The following is a 23,096-nucleotide window of genomic DNA, read 5'->3' as shown; positions in this document are numbered from 1 at the left end:
TTTCTAAGCCTGTTTTTATATGTGTAAAATAGAAATACTGACACCTTCCTCTCAAGGTCACTATGAGAATTTAATTATAGACCTGGGCACACTGCCTCACGCCTAGTCGATACACAGTAACATTAGTTTCTTGACCCTCCTTTCCCCAAAATTGCATCAGACACCAGCAGGAGTCTGTGTCATTGCCTTCCACCCTCCGCCCAGACCCTGTCTCTCACTGCTTCCTTAGGGGTCTTCCCTGACACCTACCTTCCTTCGCTGGCTCCTTGCCCTCTGCAGACCTGCCTGCATCCTTGAGCACTTGCTGTGTGCCCATCCCGGAGAAAAGAAGTATGCAAAGACTTGGAGCTTTGGCCTCTGTCCTCAATGTACCCTCAATCTGCGGAGAACCTTCCCTTCCCTGTTAAGGGACCATCTCATTCCAAGATCCTCTCAGGTTCCATTTGCAAATGCATGAGACCCAAATGAAAGAAGCAACGCTGCCTGCCCACATGGAGTGCTTATTCTGTGCCACTATGCAGATGAGGAAACTGAGGCTCAGGGAGGTTAACCAACTTACCCAGCAAGTGCTGAAATCGAGATTCAAGCCTGACTTAAGTCTGTGCTCATAACCACTGTGCTAGCCTGCCTAGTGGCCCCAGGTCCTTTGGCTCAGCATCCAAATACAAAGAAATGTGGAATGGCACAGACAAGCCCCTGCAGTGGCCCAGGGTCCTTGGCAGCAATACACAGCATCCAGAGATTCTTAGAAACACTATGGCGAGGGCATGGGGCCCAGGGAGTTCCCAACAGGGGTGGTTAGGACTGTACCTGGGCATCACTGAGAATTCATCCCAGCTCCCAGGAGGACGCTCCCCAATGGCACCCTCCGGGGAGCCTGCCCTTCTTCCGCAAGCTGATATGTAATAATTTCTCTTTGATAAGCCCCTATGGAATGTATGCAAGCTCCTCACAGCATTTGATACAGCACACGAGCCACTCAGGCAAATACCCCAAGAGATGCTGGGGGTTCAGCACTAAGGAGGGGAAGGGCACAAGTCTCTATAGAGCACTGACTGCAATGCCAGCTCCTTGTAGCCACCGTCTCATTTAAATCTCACAAGAACCCTGCGCAGTGCGTGTTACGACCTTCAATTCACAGATAAGCAAACTGAAGCTCACAAAAATTGTGACTTGTCTGATGTCACATAACTAATGACAAATATTAAACCCTGTGAACGGTGGATGCTCTTGGCACAGTGCCAGGACCTGGATTGACCTTTGAAAGGCCTGGAGCAAAGCAGCAGGATTTCAGTACTGCTCTGCTCAGGTAAGTTCTGCAAACAGCCGGCGGGGCCTTACCGACAAGAAACCTGATGCCCAAGTGGCCACGTAATTTGTCAAAGGTCACCGAGCCCATTAGAAATCTTCCCAGCATATCCTCCCCTTTGGAGCCCGGGGATTGAAAAGGGAACCCCCCTCTACTGCTTGGGTCTTCTGGGCTAAATTAGTCCCTCGTGTTGCACTGTGCTTTAGAAGCTTACTACTCAAACTGTGGTCCCCAGAAGAGCAGCACCAGCATCTCCAGGAGCTTGTTCAAAATGCAGAGTCTCGGGTGGCGACTCCTGTGCATGTTAACATTTGAGGGGTACAGCCTCAGACACCCCGAAGCACCTTCGTGACAGGGATGTCACTGGATCCCTCATTTTCCAAGTTGCTCCAGGACGAAGCCAGCAGCCCTCGTTTTACAGATAAGGACCTGCTCAGGGAGGCATGACAAGTCCCTGGCAGAAGCCGCCCAGCTCCCCAGCTCCGCCTCACCTCTGCGGCCTTGCCACCATATTTGGCAGTGAGTGACCCTCAGTTCCTGACCCCAGAGGTCCTGACACCCTCTGTCCTTAGGCCAAGAGGCAGGCTTGTGCACCCAGGACAGTGCTACAAGAGGCCCTCAATGACAGACACTCTTTATAGCTCCTCTGAGGCCTAATGGGCAGCAAGGGGTGGTAGCTGAGCCTAGGAGCCAATGCAGGTTCTCAAGCCCTCACAGGGGTCTCTGGTGAATGGATGCCTTTGCCTGGGAAGGGACAGGCTCGTAACCCACATTACGACCTCTATGCAGGGGACCAGACCTTGGGCCTCATGGAGCCAGCATGTTCTGGGCAATAGACAGGGTTTGAGTCAGGGCTCCGAGGGCACACCATTTCCCTCCATCCTGTCCCTGGCCTCAGTGTCTTCATCTGCAAAATGGGAATGATGACCCTTCCCTCCTTTCTCCCAGGGATGCTGTGAGATTGAAGGAGATAACATTCCAAACAGCAAGGCTCCACCTCACTAGCCCCTCCCCTTCCCATCCTAGAGCCCTGACTCCCCCACTTCCCTCGGCCGGGCTGCCAGGCCTGGGCCAGAACCCCCAGCTCCACACTGATCTCTGCGCAGGCTAAAGAACACAGCCCTGTACTGCCAAGTCATGGGATGAGGTGCCCACTGTCTTCTCAGCCCAGACCTGAATCAAGACCAGCATCAGGAGTGAGAACTGGCAGAGCTGGGCGCTGGACCCCTGCAGCCACCTCAGTGTACAGAGCACCCAGCAGGCAGCCCACAAAACACGGCTTATGTGGGTCTCACAGCTTTAATGGCACCCAGGAGGGACACTGAGTGGGGGGGGGGGGGCTTTTTCTCTTCAGTGTTACAGGGCACCAGCCTGCCACCTGAGGGCTCTCTTCAGCCTTTTGCACCGAAAGAGGTTGAAAGCTGAAACACCGGGTTCATGTGTCATGGCTTCAAACCACTGGACCTTTAGTGTATGTCAAACACCCCACTCAGTGCTCCCCCTTCAGCACCTCATTTAATCCTCACAATGGCCTGTGCAGGTGCTGGGTATTGTCATTATTCCCATGTGACAGATGAAAAACAGCCTCAGACAGGCCAGGCTCCGTCCTTACCCACGGTCGCTTGCTGTCAATAAGTCGGGACCGGTAGAGGCCACTTCAGGTCGGCTCCCCACACTCCTGCCCTCTCTCGGATTCCTCACTGGCCATTACGTTGTCATTAGCCTGCCCTGGGCTAGCGCCTGCCCGCAAAGCTGTGTGAGGTTTTCCCCTGCCCCTCACTCTACCTCATGGTTACTACTGGTGCCAGCCCTCAGGAAGGGGAGACCCTGGCACACGGATACATACCCTTGGGGACAGGCACAGCCTGAGAGGCAGGGGCCACGGGCTGGCACACTTAGGTTCAGCAGCTGCTGCTCACACGTCCTCTCTCTGCTCAGCTCGGGGTCAGTGCGCAGGTCACTGCAGTTCACGAAGACCTGGCCCACTGGGCAGGCAGCAGCTGGAAGAGCAGACGGTGGGTGCTGGGAAGAGCTCGGACACTCACCTGGACCTGGGGGTGGGCTCCTGGGTGGCAGGGGTGGCCAGGGAGACCTGGGGCCCAGCACCCATGAGATGCAGGCAGAGACGGGGCTCTGATGCTTTCTCATGGCCCAGCTGCTCCTGAGGTGTCCCCTGGGTTCCCAGATGCACATCACAGGGGGAGGGAGGGATGTGTGCTGTCACACAACAGGACAACCACCACAGCTACCAGGTACTGTTCCAGGCATTTCACATGCATTTTCGTAGTTAATCCTGCAAATCCTTTCGTAAGAATACCTGTGAGGTATTCTTATCCCCCATTTTCCCATATAATGGAGAGAAGCCACTTCATCATGAAGTGAGAGAAAGTGCCCCAGGGGGACGAGGAGAGGGGCACAAGTTAGGTGGCCACGCAGCACGGCAGGGCAACCAGAGGACTTCTAACAACAGGAAGTCAGTTTCCCATTACCTGTATTTCTGTGACATAAACCCACTCTCTCCTTGAGCCTTCAGTCAAATTGGCACACTCACACCTGTGTGAGTGATCTATTTTTGGGAAATCAATAAAAGGGAACTGAGTTTCATGCCCAGAATGAGACGGATCAGAGAGAAAGGAAAAGCCACAGGAGATGAAAGGAAAGTCCCAAAGAGGCAGAAATCTGAAGCCAGAAACAACAGAAGGAAAATACTTCCAGGAATATACATGAAACATGGAGAGAACGTAGGAATCTAGGTTGTGTAGAAGAGTTAACGAAAGCTCAGAGGGGTAAAATTAGTTACTAAGGACTGCCCAGCTAGTGAGTGCTGGCAGGGTTTGAACCCAGGGCTGCCTGACTCTGGAAGCCCTGCTCTTTGCCACCTGCCATGGAATTATTCTCTGATCCCTTCTGGCAGTCTCTATCCTTAGCAGCCTCCTCACCAGGAAGCCCTCCCTGAATGTTCCAGGTCCTTGCTCTGCCACCTCCAAGCCCCTCCCAGGCTGACAGACCACCATGCCAGCCCACCCCACCCCCATTTCTATTGCCTGGGAGAGTCTCCAAGGCCAGGCTATCGTCTCCATCTCTGTGACCCCCCACGTCCTGCACTTGGCTAGGCAGAGAGTCAGCCTCAGTAGGTATGTGACAGCTCAGACCAAGGAAATTCAGGACCCAGGGGAGGTCAAGGGACTGTCTAGACACCCAGCCACTTGCCCCTGGGGGAGACAGAGTCTCAGCTTCTCCTTCCCAAGAAGGAGGAGGGACAGCCACCAGGGCGGGGCTAAGGCTGGGACAAGATATCTGGACGCCACCTTCCAAGCTGGAGCCTTTCCCAAGAGGGCAAGAAATCCAGGAGGCTCAGTGTAGGGCAGGATCTGGGCTGGGCTCTCCCCCTCCTGATCTGTCCTTGAGCTCCCACTCACCTCTCCATAACCCCCTTACCATGGGGAAGAGCCAGAAGAGCCCCCCTGTGTTCCAGCCACCCTTACCTGGGGCTCTGCTGTCACAGCTCATGACTCCATCTTTGCAGTGGCTGCAGAGAGAGGGGGTGGGTGGGGGTGGGATTGGAGTCAGCCGACCCAGTCACTGCAGAGCCCAGATACAGAACCCCAAGTCCCTGCCCTCAGGTCCATGCAGGGTTCAGACTGATATCCCTACTCCTGCCCCTAGCTCCCTAGGAGAGGTGCAGAGGAGGGTGGGTGCCACTTCATGGAAAGTTCTGCTCAGACACACTTTCTTCAGGCAGCAACTTCCATTTAAAGAGAGGACAGTAACACTGCTATGTAGGGAGCTCACCAGTGGCCCAGAGACGGGATATCGCTGTCTCCAGGTGGATAGTCCACTCCTTGAAAGTGGCAGGAGCATTGGTTCCTATAAAACCAAGGAACAGAGAAAAGTGAGCCAACTCGGGGGCTGGGGCAGGGACAGACAAGGCCAGGAACCCACTACTCAGCCAGCCAGGGGCATAAGGACACAGAAGAAAGTAATGGCATCTCCTGTGACATGTGACACATGTCCAGGGAGTGGGGAAGCCAGCCTGGCACCAGGGAAAAAGGCCACAGCTGGGTCCCAGATTTGAGAGCCTCCGCCAAGCCTGGACAAGGACAGGCTCACTGGTCTCTGTACGCTTCGAAAGCCAACCTCATTTGGACTGTACGAGGAGGGCCACACTTCCTGAACCTGTGCCATGGTGGGACAGGGCGCATATTCTTGTAATGGTCATACACACTCAGCATCAGTTCTGATTGCTCGGTGCTTATGCCATAGCGGTTGTTAAATATTTTCCACACCAGGCTAAGCCCTCCAAACATGTCACGTTCATCTGTTCCTCACAGGGTTTCTGTAAGGCAGAGATCCTTATGCTGTCTTTCGGTTCCTCGCTGTAGGTCATCGGAGGGCAAAGACTGTTTCCTCCTCACACACCTCCCACAGCACTTGACACTTATGGCCAAGTGCAGGCCTTAGAGTAGAGCAATTGAGGGCTGGAAGGGACATCTGCACTCATCCAACCCCAGGGCTTCTCAACCACCTTCTTCTTCTCCAGTCCCCCACACCCCCATATAACCTACAGAGGCTCCCCTTGTTGGCAATACTCAACATCAAGGGTTGGGGGGCAGGACATATGTCTGGATCTCAAGGGAAGGTTCTGTAGTTTGAAAAGGCCTCTCGGTGATTCCAATATACCCTCCAAAAAGCCATCACTCAGTTGAATATGATACTGCTTTACAGATGGAGAAACAGGCCTGGAGGGGACCAAGGGCTTTGTCGGTCAGCCCTGGGATCCTGTGAGGTCATCACCTCCCACCTCCCCTCACACTCTGCCTTCCAGCCACACTGGCTGTCCCCTGTCCCCTCTGCCTAGAGCACTCTTCCCTCACTTCCCTCTATTCAAATGTCATCTCATCAGAAAGGCTTTCCTTCCATGCTCAGCTCCTGTGACATAATAGTAAACCCTCCCCACCCCACGGACTCCTATTCTCACTCTGCTTTATTTGGCTTTATAGCTCTTATTACCACCAGACTCATAAAGGGTCTGTATTTATTTGTGATCTGTGTCATCATCTAGAATGTGAGCTCCGTGAAGGCAGGATTCTGTTCTGTTCGCTGCTAAAATCCGAGGGACTAGAAATGTCTGGAACATTCTAGGAGGCCAATAAATATTTATAGAAGGGCAGGGGAGGAGAGAGACCCTCTTGGTTCTGTGGGGCTGTTCTGTCTTATGGGGAAGCCAGACTGGAGTGGCCTGAAGAGCCAGAGCGGAGGAGAGAGGCCTGGGAGGGGGTCCAGAGGAGGGAGCCACCCACCTACCCACCTCACCTCCAAGGTCTGCCCTGCGACTGTGAAATGAAGGAGGGCCATGAGAGGCCAGTCAGGCACCCCAGTCTCAGATGCCCTGAAGACCCCCGGCCTCCTACCCACCTGACACAGTGGTCAAGCCAGCCTGCTCACCTGGGGACACAGAGGTCAGCCTGGGTGTCCAGATAGGTGTCTGGTGGGCAGGCACAGCCCTCCACACACTCATCCTCGCTGAAGTCACCACCATCATCAACTCTACAGGCCTCAGGCCTGGCCAGGTCCTGGCAGGTTTGTCCACATGGGGCCACGCAGGGGCTATACTCCTTGGTGGCCTTACAGGACAGTGCTGTAGTGAGAAATAGAACTGTGCTTTGTTTCCCTCACCCCACAACTGTGTGGGGTTGGGGTCATCATCCTGATGAGGAGAACTGAGAACCAGAGAAGTTGAGACATTCGCTCAAGATCACACAGCAGGTAAAGGTCCAAGTTGGGATTTGAACCCAGTCTGACTTCAGAGTCCCACTGTCTCCCACAACACCAGAATGGCAGAGACCCAGGACTGCCCCGCCCCCCAAATTCAGCCTGGACGCGGCCACTGGTGCTTGCTTTTCTCTCCAGGGCATTCTTAGGTAGTGAAACTGGGGGAGGGGGGGAGGTTATCTTCCCCTGACAGCTCTGCACCCGCCCCATCATTCCCACACAGATTCACACACGTACAGGTATGTAAATATACACAGACTTCCACCCCTCTCACTTCCACGCTGTCATACATGGGCTGCAAAGATTGTGCCCCTCTAGCAGCCTCTTGAGGCCCTTTGTCCAGACTGCCCTCTCCTTATCTGGCCACTGGCCACTCCCCTGGGGCCACCCATACCCTGTCAAAGCCAGTAGATGCACTGAGACTGTCAAGCTCGGTCGTTCTTGCTCAGGCTGCTCATCAAAGCCACCTGGGGAGCATTTAAAAATGCTGATGCCTGGACCCCAATGCCAGATATGTTGTTTTCATTGATACTGGATGTGGTCCAGATACGTGCATTTTCAGAAAAATTCCCATGGCAAGTCTAATGTGCAGCCAAGGTTAAGAACCACTGGTCCTATCCCATCGCCTGTGAAGAAACTTTGGCTCAGAGAAGGGCAGGGCCTTGCCAGGACACACAGCAATTCCCTACAGGGCTAGAATAAAACTCAGGCCTCCTGACTCCCAGCACTATGACTTTTTCATTTATTCAACGAACATTTTCTAAAAGCTTACTGAGAGTGGGTTTCTATGCTGGGCCTGGGGACACAGAGACAACTAAGACATGGGTCGGTGTATGGACCAGCATGGGTGAGTGGTGGGTAGGGGCCAGCTCATGCCCCCTGAGCCACATGTGCACCCGAGGGCCACAGAGCCAGTGGGCTTTTAGCTCTGATCAGAGTGATGGCGATGGCAGTGGTGAGAAATGGGTACATTTGGGGTTGATAGGACTGACAGAACTTGGAGAAGGGCTGGAGGTGAGGCTAAGACAGAAGTAGTCATGTGTCACATATCCCAGGTATCAGGCCTTGGTGACCAAGGGATCAGGGGCCCTTGGCAGAAGTAGAGAAACAGTTTGTGAGGCAGGGGTGTTAGGCTGGAGAATAGTGTAAGGGGACAGGTGGACACTCAGGTCTGAAGCTCAGGCTCCTCCAGCTGCCCTCACATGGTGCAAAAGTGTGGGGCACTCACCACAGGCTGGCAGGCGGGCACGGAAGTCAATGGGGAGCCCGTGGTGCCGGCACAAGCGGGCGTAGTGAGCCAGTGTGGCACACAGGCAGGGCTGCCCGCAGCGGCAGGCATCCCGACGGCACTGCTCAAAGTAGGGCACGGGGCTCAGGTACACAGAGCAGGGCGCAAACAGCTCCCCAGTGAGCACGCTGCAGGACTGCACCGCATAGGAGGCTGGAGACCGAAGCACAGCGGTGAGGCCGGGGCCTGGTTTGCCAGGTTCCCCAGACCCAGCCCCTTCCTCCCTCCCCACAGCTCAGGGGACCGTGTACATTGCTCTGTGTGTGTGTGTGTGTGTGTGTGTGTGTGTGTGTGTGTGTGTGTGTGTATACACATGTGTACATGCACTCATGTAATGCATTCCACCTTGTGCCAGGCATGAATCCATCTGCTAGAAGGACACACAGGAGTGAACAAAACAGTAAAAATCTCTGCGCTTGTGGAGCTTACCTTCTGGTCAGAGGAGACCGTCACTGAATAATTTATATAGAAAAGTCGAAGGTGACTACTCGGAGAGAGAAAGCTAGGAAGGAGGATAGGCATTGCAAGGTGGGGCAAGAGGGACAATTGCAATTTTAAATCAGGTGGTCAGAAAGGCCTCAGTAGGAAGAGGATGTTTGAGCAAAAACCTTGGAGAGGTGAGGCAGTGAGATGTGTGTACTAAGGGAAGAGCATTCCAGGCCAAGGGAACGGCACATGCCAAGGCCTGGAGAGGAGAACAGACCTGGCTGTGTGGGCGGAAGAGCAAGGAGGCCATGGGGCTGGAGCAGAGTGGAGGGCAGAGGGAGGAGGACGGGCCGCGGATGCAAGGCCTGGTGAGGCCCCTGAGAGGACTTGGGCTTTTGCCCTGAGACGGGGCAGCCAGTACAAACGTGTGTGTACCTGAGACTGGTAGACCATGCAGCTTCCTGTCTAACCCTAACCCTCACCAGGAGGGAACCCCAGGCCCCTCCCCGCAGCTCCTCCTTTCCTTACACTCCTACCCAATCCCACCAGCATCCTACGCCCCGAGTTCTCATCGCCTCTCCCAAACCAGTCTCACGCCTCCCCACTCCTGCTCTCCCCCACCCCCGCCACCTCACCAGCTTGCAGGTGCACGTCACAGGGGTCCAGTGGGGAGCCAGGGACCAGCGAGGAGCAAGCAGACAGTGTTTTCCAAGAATTGCCAAAGAGTTGCGGGGTGCCCTCGGGCACACCCACCGGGGACCTGCAGGGATGACAGCCACATTCACACACGCCTTATGTGGACCCAGGTGACCATCCCGCATACACCCAGGTAAGCCCTTGCCCGCGCATGACCAAGCATGAGCATACACACTCGGAGGCACACATGTACCCACCCTACGTGTAACACCATAGACCCATATACACCCCTTGCACACACCTTCAACACATATACATACAGAGCATAGATACATGTCAGACCTGCAAACAGCCAAGGGGTCTACACAGCCACATTCAAACACAGGTCATTATGGCTGTGTGTTCACACACACACACACACACACACACACACACACACACACCACTCCACATTTAACAGGCTCCAAAGGGACTCAAATTGGGCCACACACTGTGGCACTTTCACCATCCACCTCCAGAGCTTCACATCAGAAAGAAAGAGTAACATCCTGAATCAAACTTCACTGGCTGACTTTCTACTTCCTTCCCCAAGGGCAGTTCCTGAAAACTCCTTTGCCCTCCCTTTCTCTCTAGGCAGGAGATAGTCACGGGGAGGTGGGGGGGGGCAATAAAAAGAGGAAGGGGAAGAAGCATGTTTCCTGAACATCACCAGTAGATGATAGAATGGAGAGAACTCACAGCATTCACGGGGGGCAGGCTGTGTCTGGCACCCACCACACCCACATTACTGCTCCAGGGTAGTCAGAGCACTCAGGTTACACAGAGCAGTATCTCCGTCCAGGGTTCACATGTAGGAGGGTGGCAAGCCACCCACATACTCATCCAAGGTCTGCCCCCCTCCCTGCAGCTGCCCTAACATCAGCCCCACCAGGCAAGACAGAGAAATGTGCTACATTTTTAAATGTATGTGCACTGAAAAGCTCTCAGCTTTTTCTTGTTCTCGTTTTTCTGAACAAATCTGAATTCTCATTTCTGGCTAAAGAAAGCCTCCATGTTTCCTCCTGCATCACCAGATGCATGTAACGAAGGACTGCACAGGACCTGCAGCCTTCAAGATCAACTCTGTGTTCTGGTTCTGGAAGGTCTGACTCCTGTCCCCTCCCAAGTTCCTAAACTGTGTCCAGGCCCAAAGAGTCTCTCTCTCAACTCGCAGTCAGTCCATGGGAAACACACTGCCCCACCTCCACTGAATATTGAGCCCTGCCCTGAATATTGAGAATCTGGCCGGGTGCAAACCTCAAGCGCCAGACACGGAAGGTGATGGGTTACATTGGCCTGCTGGGACAGAAAGCAGGCGTTTTGGCATCACCGGCTCCCTGGGGCTTTACACTCATCTAAAGGTGTTCACAGTCAATTAAAGCAAACCACCAGGAGCCCTATGAAACCCAGCCTCAGGTCCACCAATGTTAAGCCTTCACTATAAAACGGCATTTCTCAAGGTATGGTCCATGGACCTCATATTCTAGAACTGCAGTGGCGCTTATTAAAAATGAGATTCTTGGACCCCAACTTAACTCAGATTCTTAAGGAGTGGGACCCAGGAGGCAGCATTTTAACAAGCACCGCAGGTGAGTCTTCTGCAGAGAAGACTGTGAACTAGTGCCTTAAAGAAACATACTTAAATTTAAACGTGGAGAAATAAACAACCAGCGGCGAATGTCAGGCACAGTGAGAGCCCATGGGAGTTTGGGAGATGGTTTTGGGCGGCACTTCTGGATCCCAGGCCCTACGGGACCCATTCCCTCCCCCTCCCCCCGCCTTCCTGCTCCCAGGCAGGGACACATACAGGAAGTCATCCTGCGTGTTGCCGTTGAAGGTGCCACAGAGGCCCACGGTGTCCTCCACCCATCTCTGGTCCACCTGCAGGTAGAGCCGCAGGCCTTCGCGGTCGTAGAGCACGCGCACGCCCACGTTGGTCCGCACACGCAGGAACACGGAGGACAGCCTCCGGATCTCAAAGGCGTCTGGGCACAGAACCGGAAGGAGGGTGTAAGAAGTTCAGCCAGTGAGCACCCCACCCACCACCACCACCACCACCACCACCACCACCATCACCACCTGGGTGGTCTCCTCTGACCCCCATACCCAACCCAGAGTGAAGCCTTGCACAGCAGATGGCTTGGGGAGCCTTGAGGAAATCCCGTTCAATGATGAAATCGGGATCCAGGAATAACCTACCATGGTACGCTGAAAAATTTCTTTTAGCCTCAAGTGCCAATTAAAGCTTTGCCTCCCTATGGAACCGGTATGTTTCCTTCTCTAGCAAAGGAGAATTCTGTTACTACCCATGCTTTTCCCCATGGCCACCAGGAAACTCACAATGTGATTTTAGATTCAATTGTAGCAATTTAAAATTTTAGATTCAACTCTAGTGATTTTTATACCCTCGTGGCTGTACTTCCTTGGCCTCTTCACCCCCCCCTTGAATCGCCACTCCTCTCAATCATAAGCCCCCCTTTTTTTTTCCTTTTGAATTTTTTCTGATGCTATTTTATTTCTTAATAGTTTTGCCATATTTGTTAGATGTGCTTCCCATGAACAACCACAAATCCCTTGTGGAATCAAGATAGTATAATAAGTAATTAATAAACAGTGACAGTAGGGATGCAAAACAGCTCCATTCGTATATTAAGAGTAGGAGAAGCCATCATACTGCGATGCCGCCTATTGTCATGTTGGGGTGGGGACAAAGACTACTTTTCAAGTCCAGAGTCCATGTTCCAGGGAGCAGGCCCCTGGCTGAACCACTCAGAACTAGAATAGAACATGAGCGCCTGGCCGTGTGGCAGTGTGTTTGGCCAGAGGAGCCTGGGCAGCCAGCTCCCATCCAGATCTCATCCACCAAAGCCATACCGTCAGTGTAGGGTGGGGTGACCTTGTACTGGTCAAACAGAAGGACATCCCCCGCTTGGGTCAGGGTCACCTGCCTCCGAGGGTCCTGATGCAGAATCACTGACACAGACTGGACACAGACTCCATCCTGATTCTGGACAGACAAGAAGGCCCATGGGGCAGCATTAGTCTCTCCATCCTGCTGGTCCCAACAGAGCCCTCCAGGAACAAGGGCTCGAGTGCAGTCTGAGGCCAGGGACAGGCTCCTGGTAGGGACAGAGCCCCAAAGGGCATTAGCAGTCCTCTAACCACATGCCTTCATCTGGGGAATGGGAAGGCAGAGTCTCAGATTGCAGAAAGTTAGTGGCAGAGGTGGCATAATGCAAATAAATACAATAGTCAACTCTCAGGCTGTCTGTGACACAGAATAGAGATGGAGTTTGGATGGCCCAGAGGCTAGCTCAGAAACACTGGCCTCTGCACTCGACTGCAAGCCAGGACTTGAATCTCATCTTTTATGGGTGTTTCTACAGCTCTTTCCGCATGTCACATCCTGCAGAGTATCAGGCCCCACTCGCAGGCAGGCAGGAAAGGAGCTAATATTTTCTGAGCCTCAGGTTCTCATCTCTGAAATGGGTAGTACACATTGAGCCCGTTTGTACCTCCCACAGGCAGACATTCACAACCGTATAGTGATGACAGATACAGTCCCTGCCCCCATGGAGAGCACATATCCGCGTGGGACACAGACAGTAAATAAGGAATTACAAAGTTGTTTATGATAATTGTGATCAGTGTGCCAACAGTGCAGGGTGCTAGGACTTAATCGGCAGAGGTAGGAAAGATGATAATAAAGTAAAAATAATCATAATATACTACAACTCTCAATGCCACAACTTGTAATAATAACAGCTAACTTTAATACAGAGTTCCGACGTTCAGGCACTGTTCTAATTTTATACATATATATTTAGTCACTGATTCCTCAGAGCAATCCTATTCAGTAAGAACTACTAATAACCCCATTTTGCAGATCAGAAAACTGAAGCACAGGAAAAAAGTGACATTTGAACTGAGATCTAAAGATTGCATAAGCTAGCTGTGCAAAGGGAGAAGAGGAGGGCGACATCCAGGCAGAGAGAAGAGCCTGAACAAAGTTCCCTGACGAAGGCATTTCATGCATTCAAGGACATAAAAGATCAGAGGGGCAGAGCCCACTGGGCTAAGTGGTTTAAGATAAAGTTCCAGAGGTAGCAGGGACCAGCTTAGGCAGAGCTGATACAGCTCAGGGGTCACTTCCTCTAAGAAGCTTTTCCTGATCCACTCCCTCCTACTGTCCGGAGAAAACAACAAAGCAAGTTCCTCCATGGAGATTTACCTTGTATTCTCCATGTTGTCACAGATCCTATAACAGAATGAGTTATGGGGTCACTTGTCTGCATCACCCACCAAACTGTAAGGCCCAGGAGGGCAGAGCCAGGTCTAATTCATCCCAATTTCCAAGACCCGACACAGCTTCTGGCACAAGTAGATGTTAAGTATTTGATGAATGAATGAATGAATGCATGAATGAATGAACGAATGAATGAATACAGAGTGTTGAAGATGCAATCCAAAGAAGCAGAGAATATGAAGTTGAATTAGAGCCATGTTAGAGATTTTTTTAAAACACTGACGCCCAGGAAAGGGAAGTGACTCTCAGGTGATCTAGAGCCAGAACCCAGTTCCTGCCCCTGGCTCTGCCCAGAAAGAATAGACAACAGGGTGAGCGGGCTGCAGAAAGACCTGGGGCCCTGCCCTAAAGCCCCAGCCTCTCTAGGGGGCAGAGAGCTGGGGTGGCTGGCTGAATGGGGACTGGGGTCCCTGGCCCTTACCAGGCCACACGGGGCATTCTGCAGTGTCACTGTGAAGGTGCCTGAGGAGCGGCTCTTGGCTAGGATGTACTGACATGTGGCAGGGAAGGTGTACCGGCGGCCGTCAAAAGTGGTGAAGTGGATGTCGCCCGTCACTGAACACTCGGCTGAGGGGCAGAGAAAGGTGGCTGACCCATGGGAGCTGCCCCACGGGGCCTGCCTCTGCCCTGCAGGTCTGAGCAGGAGGGGGAGGCAAGCACCCTGTCCTCAGGGATCAGGGCAGTGTTTGGAGCCCTGGCCTGCCCTTTGAAAGCCCTGGTCACTGGGAAGACAAGCCCACCCTGGGCATCTCCCTCTGACAGGAGACCAGGCTCTGAGCTTGGAGACCAGTTTTGGTCCAAGCCCTTCAAGCTCAGGAAGGCCCTTAGATACACAGAACCCCATGAAAAATGGGGAGTGGGGCAATCACTGAATCAGGCAAAGCAGCTCTGAGGAAACAACGGGAGGCAGGCCAACACAAAGGAACTGAGTGAGCACCCCACACCCCACCAGCACACATAGCTCCCAGAGCTTCCCTACCCCCAAAGCTATGAGACTAGAGGAAGGTGGGGGTCAGTCGTACCTGGGCAGATAGATGTGCTGCACTCCCACTTGCCCGCAGTGCATGTGCTGAAACAGAGACCAAAGAGGCAGGGGTTCACCCCTCCACGCCGGAGAGAATGCTGGAGGATGCCAGGGTCCACAGAGCTCCTGCCCCCCAGCCCTCAGTCTTCTCATCTCTAAAATGGGTGCTGGAGATTCCGCCCATGGATTAGGGCTCATGAGATCTCCTGTGACTCAGAAATGCCGAGTGAGTGCCCCCACGTAGTCTGGGGCTCCCAGACCCCAGATGGGCAGCCCTGATGGAAAGCCCTGGAAGTCACTGCCTCCCCCGCAGCCCCCAGCAGTGAACACAGACCAGGCATTGCAGTCTTCTTTCACCACAGAGCCAGTTGGGTACAGGGTCCCGTGGAACTCACAGGGACACTCAGCTGGTGCTACACAGCCCCCATCCTCGAAGATCAGCCCTAGGGTGACAGCAAAGGCCCACTTAACTCGCTTCTGCTCTTGTTCACAGACCTTTCATGGCTCCCCAGGGCCTGTGATAAGGATCCCCTCATCCAAGCTCTTTCACCACTGATCCCACCGGCAAACTTTCTCCTGTATAAATCCTTGGCTCAGGCCAAATCTGACTCCCCACTGTGCAAATAATCCCACCTCCAGAACTTTGTTCAGAGGACCACCCACCCCAAATAACCTGCATACAGACTAGTGTCTCCTCTCCACCCCTGGAAAGCCTGTCACTGTATCTAGAACCAGCTTAGGTACCAGCTCTTCCAGGAAGCCTTCCTGACATCTGTCCCCCAGCTGAATTCCTGTATCTCTTCTTGTCTGAACCCCTGAGCTGGTCCTCACCACACTGTGCCTTAGACTAGAGTCATATGTAGGTGTTTTATCACTGCGGCTAGATTCTGATCCCTAAATCAATGATGTGTCTTTATATTTTTTTTATCCCAACCCCCTGCCTAGTCGAGTGACCTGCCCACTATAGATGTGCTACAAAGTTATACACAGTGAAAAACAGTATGTGGATGGATATTGAAACAAATGTATCATGATGAATGAATGAATGAATGAATGACTTGTCCTCGACTACACACCTTAAAAAGCTCAGTCCCGATGAAATGAAATACCCTTATGAACTTCTCAAGCGCCGCAGTTCTGTGCTCACCCTCCCCTCCCTGAAGCCATTCACTCATTTATTCACTGATTAGTTGTTTGCTCCTTCCTTCATTCATTCCACAAACAGGCATCCCGTGAGCCCTTGCTTCATGCCCATCCGTGCCAGACCAGGAAGGTGCTGCCAGCGACCACCCCCAGCATACCGTCAGGGCAGTAGCAGCCGTCTACACAGGCGATCTCACTGTCCACACAGGATGCCCGGGACTGGCAGGAGGCGGGGCAGCAGGCAATGCACTCATTGTAGATAAAGTCCTTCTCCTGGCAGTGCACAGCTTGGGAGGAAGGGAGCAGGCTGGCCTATCAGCTCCTTACTGGTCCCAGTTCTGCCAAGACCGACCCAGACCCTACCCCAGGCCCTGGGGTGGGAGGTCTTTGGTTTTCCTGATCCCCTAGTCCCAGTGGGAACACTGGGTGAGCAGTAAATTGGAGAGAGCCTGGGAGGCTCTGAAAACCACCTTCATTTCACTCCTGTGGCTCTCGGCCAGTCCCTTCTGTTCTGAGCCTCAGTTTCCCCATCTGTCATATGCAGATGGGACCTCAAGGCTTAAAGCTCTGAAAACTGTGGTTCTGAGCAGGACAGGATGTTGAGCTGAGGTGTGAAAATGACACCCAAAGCCCCCGCACAGCACTTGTCTGAAACCCTCCGTGCCCACCACCAGGCTACACCTACTGCATTGCGGAAGCTGGGTCCTCCAGCCCTGCAGGGGCCGCCCCGCCTGGGCACATGCCCGGGCATACTCTGCCAGTGCCCGGCACCAGGTGGCTTCATCACCCACTGATCTGTGCAAGGAAACCGAGGGTCACACTGAAGCAAGGCTCAACCTGCCACCAGCCCTCCCGCAGCTGAGCCAGGGCTCAGAGTACCCTCCTCTCCACACAGCGGGGAAAAGGAGCCAGGGAGGGCATCTAGATGTACAGAACCCTAGACTAGAGGCAGGACACCTGGGCTCTATTGCAGGTATTGCCACTGACGTGTATGGCCCAGCGGGTGTCAGGCCCCATTTCTGGGCCTCAGTGAACAGGGAAGTTCTGTCCCACCTATGCAGATAAGAACTTCAGAGCTTTGGGAAGCATATCTGTCAGTGCCTGGGATTATCAGTGGCCCATGTGTGGATCCCCATCCCAATACTGGGAGAGGTCTCCCCACCACCCTGTACCACCCCAGTCCTGGCTGCCCACTCACTGGCAGAGGTCGCTGGTACAGCTGGCTGTGAAGGGCAGAGGGCTGACGTAGGCATGGCAGGCATCAAAGGGGGGCCTCAGCAGGGCCTCACACCGGTCATACACATCCTGGAGCAAGAGAGCTGGAGGTGGGGGCCAGCAGGACCACGCATAGCCCTCTGACTTCACCAGCTCCACATGGAACCCCAACTTGGGCCCAGGAGAGAGAAAGAGGAGGGTGGAGAGGAGAGGGGCCATGGGCACAACAACCCTAGGCCCTGCAGCCAGTGACTTTCCGAGAGATAGACGGAAAACCAACCGAAGCCAGACACTAGGGTGGGGGGTAAGGAGCCAGGGAGGGGGGAATCTCCCCACAGTCCAGACCTGCATGGCTCCCAGGCGCTGCTGCAGGCACGGTGGGCGAGGCAGGGAGAAGGTTGTGGGCCCTGGAGGCTGGTTGGGGGCCAGCTCCTGCCAGCTGTGCACAAACTCAGCCACATCATCCGTCAGCTTCCCTGTAGGGGATAACTGGCATGACCACAGGTAGGGATGGGGGCAGGAGGCCCAGGGGGCTCTCAGGGAAGGCAGGTGGAGATGAAGAGATGCCAAGCAGTGAGCAAGGCGTCCAAGAATCCCGCCTGAGCTCCCATCCTAACCTGCATTTCCCCATGGGGCCACTCTCCTGAGAAAGGTGTTTTGTGATAATAGCCAAGACCCTGCAGTGGGTCCTCACTGCTCTAAACTCAGGAGAGGCATCACCAATCGAAAGAGAACAAACAGCACATGAGCCTGGACAAAGAGCCTCAGTTTCCCCATGCGTGAAATAAGGCAAACAATCCCCCCATGAGATTATTGCAAGGACTCCGTGCGATGTTGCACGTAGTGTTCGTATGTTATGGGTGCTCAAGGGTGTCATTGCTTTGGGCCGGAGTCACCATGGCCCTGCACCCTTCACCTTTCCTCTGATCACTTCTCCCTAGGGATCTTCAGCTCTAGCTGGGCGCTTTCTCTTCCTGGCTCTCGGGCACTCTGCTCCCTGTCCCTCCCCCCGCACACACACACCTTGCAGGCCAATCCCACCTAGCGAAGTGCTTGGGAGATCCTCACACAGGCTTAGTAGGCATTCTCATTATAACAATTTTACAGAGGAGGAAACAGGTCGAGTTGTTAAGAACATGACTGAGACCACACATTTGGTAGGAAGGGGTCCCGGGCCTTCCACTGAGACTTTAGTACCATGAGCCCAGATTTCTGCCCCAAGGCCTTTTCCACCCCTGCCACCAAACCTGTCCCCCACCAAAACCCACCAGGGGCCACCTGACCAGCACCTCACCATAACTGGTCACCAGGTCATCCTGGGCGTCGGCGTTGTTGTTCCCACACAGCCCATGGGTCCAGCCCAGGAACTCTGGGCTCATCTTGATGTAGACAGCTGAAGCGCCATCCCAGGCCAGTGTGAAGGCTGACTGGTGCCGCACGAGGACATAGCCAGCAAGCTGCTGCAGACGCACACTCCCCATCGCATGTGGCAGTTGGACCCTGCAGGACACAGCCCATAGCTCCAGAGTTGCCATGCCACAGCCAGTAGCCTAGTCCCTTCACCAAAGGACCCACCAGGCCCTTCCTGCAGGACCATCATGACCACAGCGCCTGCCTCGTCCACACGCCACTGGTACCATGGGATCTGAGACCCCCTTTCCTCCCCTACTTCTTGGGGACATGGAAGTCCATCATTTGAGAGATTCTTTTGTCTTCAGAGTTTTAGCATTGCTTTTAAAAACTGCAATTTCCCTGGCAGGGATAAATCTTAGAATGCCTGAGTTTGCCAGCTCCTTTCTCCTAAATAGGAAAGATGTCATAAGCAGACATCTACTTTGTTTATTTGTTTATTTGATGGGGAGCAAGAAAGAAATGGGAAAAGAAAAGACCAAGAGGGAAGGACAACTGAGAGTGAAAGAAAAGAAGGGGCTGCAGCAAACATGACCACTTTCCCAGTTTTATTGGTACAGTATATCTTAGCCAATCTGGGATTTGGCAACTTTCAATCCACCTGAAAATCAGGAAAGGAAAACAAAAGTGTCTACCCAACCAAACTGATACCAAAAGATTCATGTACCAGCCTTGTATTCACTGGAGAAATCTTTGGGCCCTCAATTTTATACTCAGCCCCAGAAAGCTTGGTTACCCAGTTTCCAGATTTGAAGCAGAAAATCAGAATAGAGAGAAGGGTCATTGCAGGGAGACCCCCATTCCTCCATAAGCAACATAAAGTGACAGCAGACATCAAGGGAAGGAAAGGACAGTAGAGATGAAAGAAAGATTTCATCAAGAACCACAGTCTGAAATGTAATGGTTGTATGCGATGTCAGAGGGGTAGTAGATTGGGTGAGGGGGGTTATCACTTTGTGAGGGGTATAAATGTCTAACTATTAAATACTTTTATACACCTGAAACTAAAGAAAAAAAAAGAACCACAGTCCATTTAGTGTGGGAACAAAGAGTCCTCATTCCTTGCATGGTCCCCCAGGCATCCCTGATGTACCAGATAAGTGACATTCAGAATGACCCTATGTCATCAGAAAAGGGTGACAGTATGCTCAGTTTCTGCTCTGAGGCTGAAACTGTGTATGATCCATTTGGACAGATTTCCTTCTAATTGCAAAAGAAAAAAAATTAAGTATGCTTTGGTGGTACACTCTTAGCTATTTGGAAAACTGCTATTTGTCTGAAAACCCACTCTCTGGAAACCCACAGGGCCTGAGAGCTCCAGAAAATCACAAGGGACTCATCTTTCTACAAACCCAGACCATTAGAAACCCAGTATGTTCCTGCCCTAATGGTGGAAATCCTGCTGTTTGCCCTCAGAAACAATGTCCTTTAGGTTTGAGAATGGCAGGTGCTCACCTACCCTCCACCAGCAAGGGAGTGGGAGCGCTCCAGGCAGAAGGTGTTATAGTTACCTCACTCCTCCATGGGTGACCTCCTTGGCCAGACGGAGCTCCTGCTCACCCGCAAAGAAGAGGCTGACAGACCTGGAGCAGGTGTAGGGGGAGGAGCTGCACCCCGGGTCGTTGTGCACCTGAGTGGGTTTCAGAGGCCAGTGTGCAGGGGCGTTCCTGCCACAACCTGGCCCAGACCTTCACTTCTGGACCCAGCAGCCCCGTGTTGAGCTCCCACTAATGCTGGTGGCCTGCCCACTTGGTCCCAGTCCTCTTTCCTCTGTCATCTCTCCCAGTCCCCACCACACCACGGGACGGTCAGGGCCATGATGATCCGCATTTCAGAGAGGAGGTAACTGGTGCACAGAGAGGTAAAGTGATGAAAGTCGCACACAGCCAGGATTCTAACCCAGGCCTGATGGCTCACATTCCAGGGTTCCTTTACACTGTGCCATCTCCCAGCTTCTGAGTTTCTTGTTTATCTATCTCAGACTATCCCATCGGATTGAAAGTCAGTTATACACTCACACTATCTCACAGGAATACAAAGTGAGCGTGCGCGCGCGCGCGCGCATGCACACACACACACATACACACACACACACACACACAAAACACACACGCTTCATATATCTACTCACCGGGTACCCTCAATGCACACACCATAAACACACACTCCCACCATGACCCTGGCGGGCACAGTCTAGCCCTTCCCTGCATACACATAGCACACAGGTCACTGCTGTGCTGCCTGTCACATGTACCTCTCCTCTGCCCCGCGCTCACACCTCCAAGGCCCTAGAACCCAAGGAGGGGTAGGGGAATGAGGCTCCCAGAGCTTAGGGAAAAGTCTGAAAATTTTTCTCGTCCAAGTGTGGAAACTCTTCCCGAACCTTCCACTAGATCACTGTTAAATGTGGTTAAGCAGGCTGGAGCCACTTCAACTAAAAGTGGAACCTGTGAAAGCCATCCCATAGTCTAATTAAATATTTTTCAAACTTTTTTCACCATGACTCACAGTAAGAAATACAAATATATACAAATACAAATAAAACAAAAGCTTTACAAAATAATATTTCCTCCGTTAATGTGTAATGCATTCTTCTATTTTCTATTCTCTCTTTTTTCTTAAAGCTGGTTGTGACTCATTAAGTTGATTTCATAATCCATGAATGCGTGGCACCCCATAGGTCTAAGTAATTGTAACATATCCATCATGAAATGGCACAGTCATGAAAAACGCTAATGTGTGACATCCCAAGGCAGAGAGGGCAGGACTGGTCAGGGTCCCCAGCCCATCCAGGGCATGCCCCCCAGGACAGCCATGTGGAAGGTCTGCGCCTGACACAGGAGGGGCACTAGTCTCCAGGGCCTAGAGGAGCCTTCTTGGACAGGCAGGGCAGAGGAGGCCTCACCTGGACTGAGAAGGTCTGCCCCTCGGGTTCATGGCTCCCCACCAGTGTGTAGCTGCCCTTCCCAGACAGGTAGTAGTAGAGGCCATCAAATGTCTCCACATGGTACTGTCCCCACGCCCGGCAGATGCTGTCCCTCTCAGGGCCGGCATTGTACACTAAGCCCGGGAAAAGAGAACCTGTCTGTGTGGCTGTAGTGGGCACGGAGCAGGGCCACCTCCGTTCCCCCCAGTCCAGGATCCCCGGGCCTCAGGCCCACAGCTTTCCCTGAACCCATGGCCCCTCCCAGGGTGGGATGGAACCCAGACCCACCCATCTGACAACGAGGTCCAGTGGCATTGAAGCGTCTGCAGTCACAGAAGGTTGGGTGCACGCACTCACCCCCGTTGAAGCAGGAGAACAAGTCTGCAAAGGAGACACAAAAGGCGCCTCCCCATCAAGCCGAGACTGACAGCACCCTCCTCCTGCCAGGGCACCAGGCCCTCCCAGAGCTGCATGGAACTCAAGATGCCCATCCCAGGCAGCCCCAGCATTCCTCAGGAGCTAGCCTTACTGGGGGCACAAACAGTGTGCCTCATACCACTGCCCGGCCCCACCCCTGGCAGGGAGGTGACATGGGGTCTCAGAGTACCCTCCTTCAGTATGTACCAAGTGGCCCCCAGGCCAGCCCCACCTGGGCCTTCAGCAACCACAACTACAAGTTCCTGGCTCCCAGGCAAGGCAGAGGCTATGGAGCACGCGGGGTAGCAGAGAAGGTGCCAGAGATCTTCAAGCACTGCTCCTCCTCACTGTTCCATAAGTGCAGAGGCCACAACATAAACCAGGGGAGGCGGAAAGGCCTCCTCGCACTTGGAATGCAGTAGAGAGAAAGGCCGCGGAGGTCGACACCACAAAGCAGAGCAGTGTGTGAGGAACGGAGCCATGATGTAAGAGGAGTGGCCACGGGCGCAGGACAGGATGAAGGGGAATGCCACGGAGCACAGAAAGAGGCCACAGAAACAGGGTGACGTGCAGAGGGAAAGGACGACTGAACAAGGAAGCACCATCTCCCTGGAGTGGGCACTGTGAGAGCGGAAAGCCACAGGGCCATCTGTGGTCACAAGAACAGGACACTGAAGAGGAATCTCTCCTCAGCCAGGAAGGAGAACACAGAGTGAAGTTGGAGGCCGGGGCTGAGGGACGTGGAAAGAAACCCCAAGCGGGGAAAAGAGGTCACAGGAGGCCTGGGGGGAGCCCCATCCTGCCCTCACAGGCCTCCCACACGCAGCCCACATGCCACAGGAAGGGGGCCACTTACAAGACGGTGCACATTTGGCTCGATGGAGCCGCCTTTCCCAGGAAGACATGGACAAGGCATCCAGGGCTTCAGCCTCCTTTTAAAAAAGGAAGAAGATGTGATCAAGAGCTGACCTCAGGGACGGCAGACTTCCTGGAGGTCACAGCCTTTCCTATCCATCACCTGGAGAGAGGCAGGCCCCATACCCCTTGGTGCCCCAGCCATTTCACCTCCCCAGGCCCGTCCCTGAGAGGTATGGAAGGGAGAATTTTCAAGCCTGCCCTAGGCCCAGAGGAGAGAAGGCTGGTTTTTACCCTTCAAAGTGGCATCTTGGTGGCCTGAACACACCC

General features: G+C 53.4%; 1 protein-coding gene across 2 annotated transcripts in view; it reads right to left on the bottom strand.

Moving 5' to 3' along the window:
• OTOG (otogelin) overlaps positions 1-23,096 on the bottom strand; it is a 73,642-nt gene that overhangs the window by 46,426 nt on the left and 4,120 nt on the right. For both annotated transcript variants that reach the window (XM_074336096.1, XM_074336095.1), the window contains 20 exons: positions 22,768-22,843; positions 21,783-21,875; positions 21,474-21,628; positions 20,080-20,198; positions 18,453-18,658; positions 17,504-17,634; positions 17,142-17,248; positions 16,629-16,738; positions 16,102-16,230; positions 15,135-15,243; positions 14,799-14,845; positions 14,198-14,343; positions 12,345-12,477; positions 11,278-11,455; positions 9,431-9,555; positions 8,310-8,522; positions 6,755-6,947; positions 5,102-5,176; positions 4,795-4,838; positions 3,156-3,309 (listed from right to left, as the gene is read on the bottom strand). In XM_074336096.1, coding sequence (XP_074192197.1) covers positions 3,156-3,309; positions 4,795-4,838; positions 5,102-5,176; positions 6,755-6,947; positions 8,310-8,522; positions 9,431-9,555; positions 11,278-11,455; positions 12,345-12,477; positions 14,198-14,343; positions 14,799-14,845; positions 15,135-15,243; positions 16,102-16,230; positions 16,629-16,738; positions 17,142-17,248; positions 17,504-17,634; positions 18,453-18,658; positions 20,080-20,198; positions 21,474-21,628; positions 21,783-21,875; positions 22,768-22,843 — 2,543 coding nt within the window. The remainder of the gene's footprint in view (positions 1-3,155; positions 3,310-4,794; positions 4,839-5,101; positions 5,177-6,754; positions 6,948-8,309; positions 8,523-9,430; positions 9,556-11,277; positions 11,456-12,344; positions 12,478-14,197; positions 14,344-14,798; positions 14,846-15,134; positions 15,244-16,101; positions 16,231-16,628; positions 16,739-17,141; positions 17,249-17,503; positions 17,635-18,452; positions 18,659-20,079; positions 20,199-21,473; positions 21,629-21,782; positions 21,876-22,767; positions 22,844-23,096) is intronic.

The sequence above is a fragment of the Rhinolophus sinicus genome, linkage group LG06 (genome assembly GCF_036562045.2).
Source record: "Rhinolophus sinicus isolate RSC01 linkage group LG06, ASM3656204v1, whole genome shotgun sequence".
Taxonomy (NCBI): domain Eukaryota; kingdom Metazoa; phylum Chordata; class Mammalia; order Chiroptera; family Rhinolophidae; genus Rhinolophus; species Rhinolophus sinicus.
The sequence above is the reverse complement of the archived record's forward strand: the minus strand, read 5'-3'. Positions and strand labels throughout refer to the sequence as shown.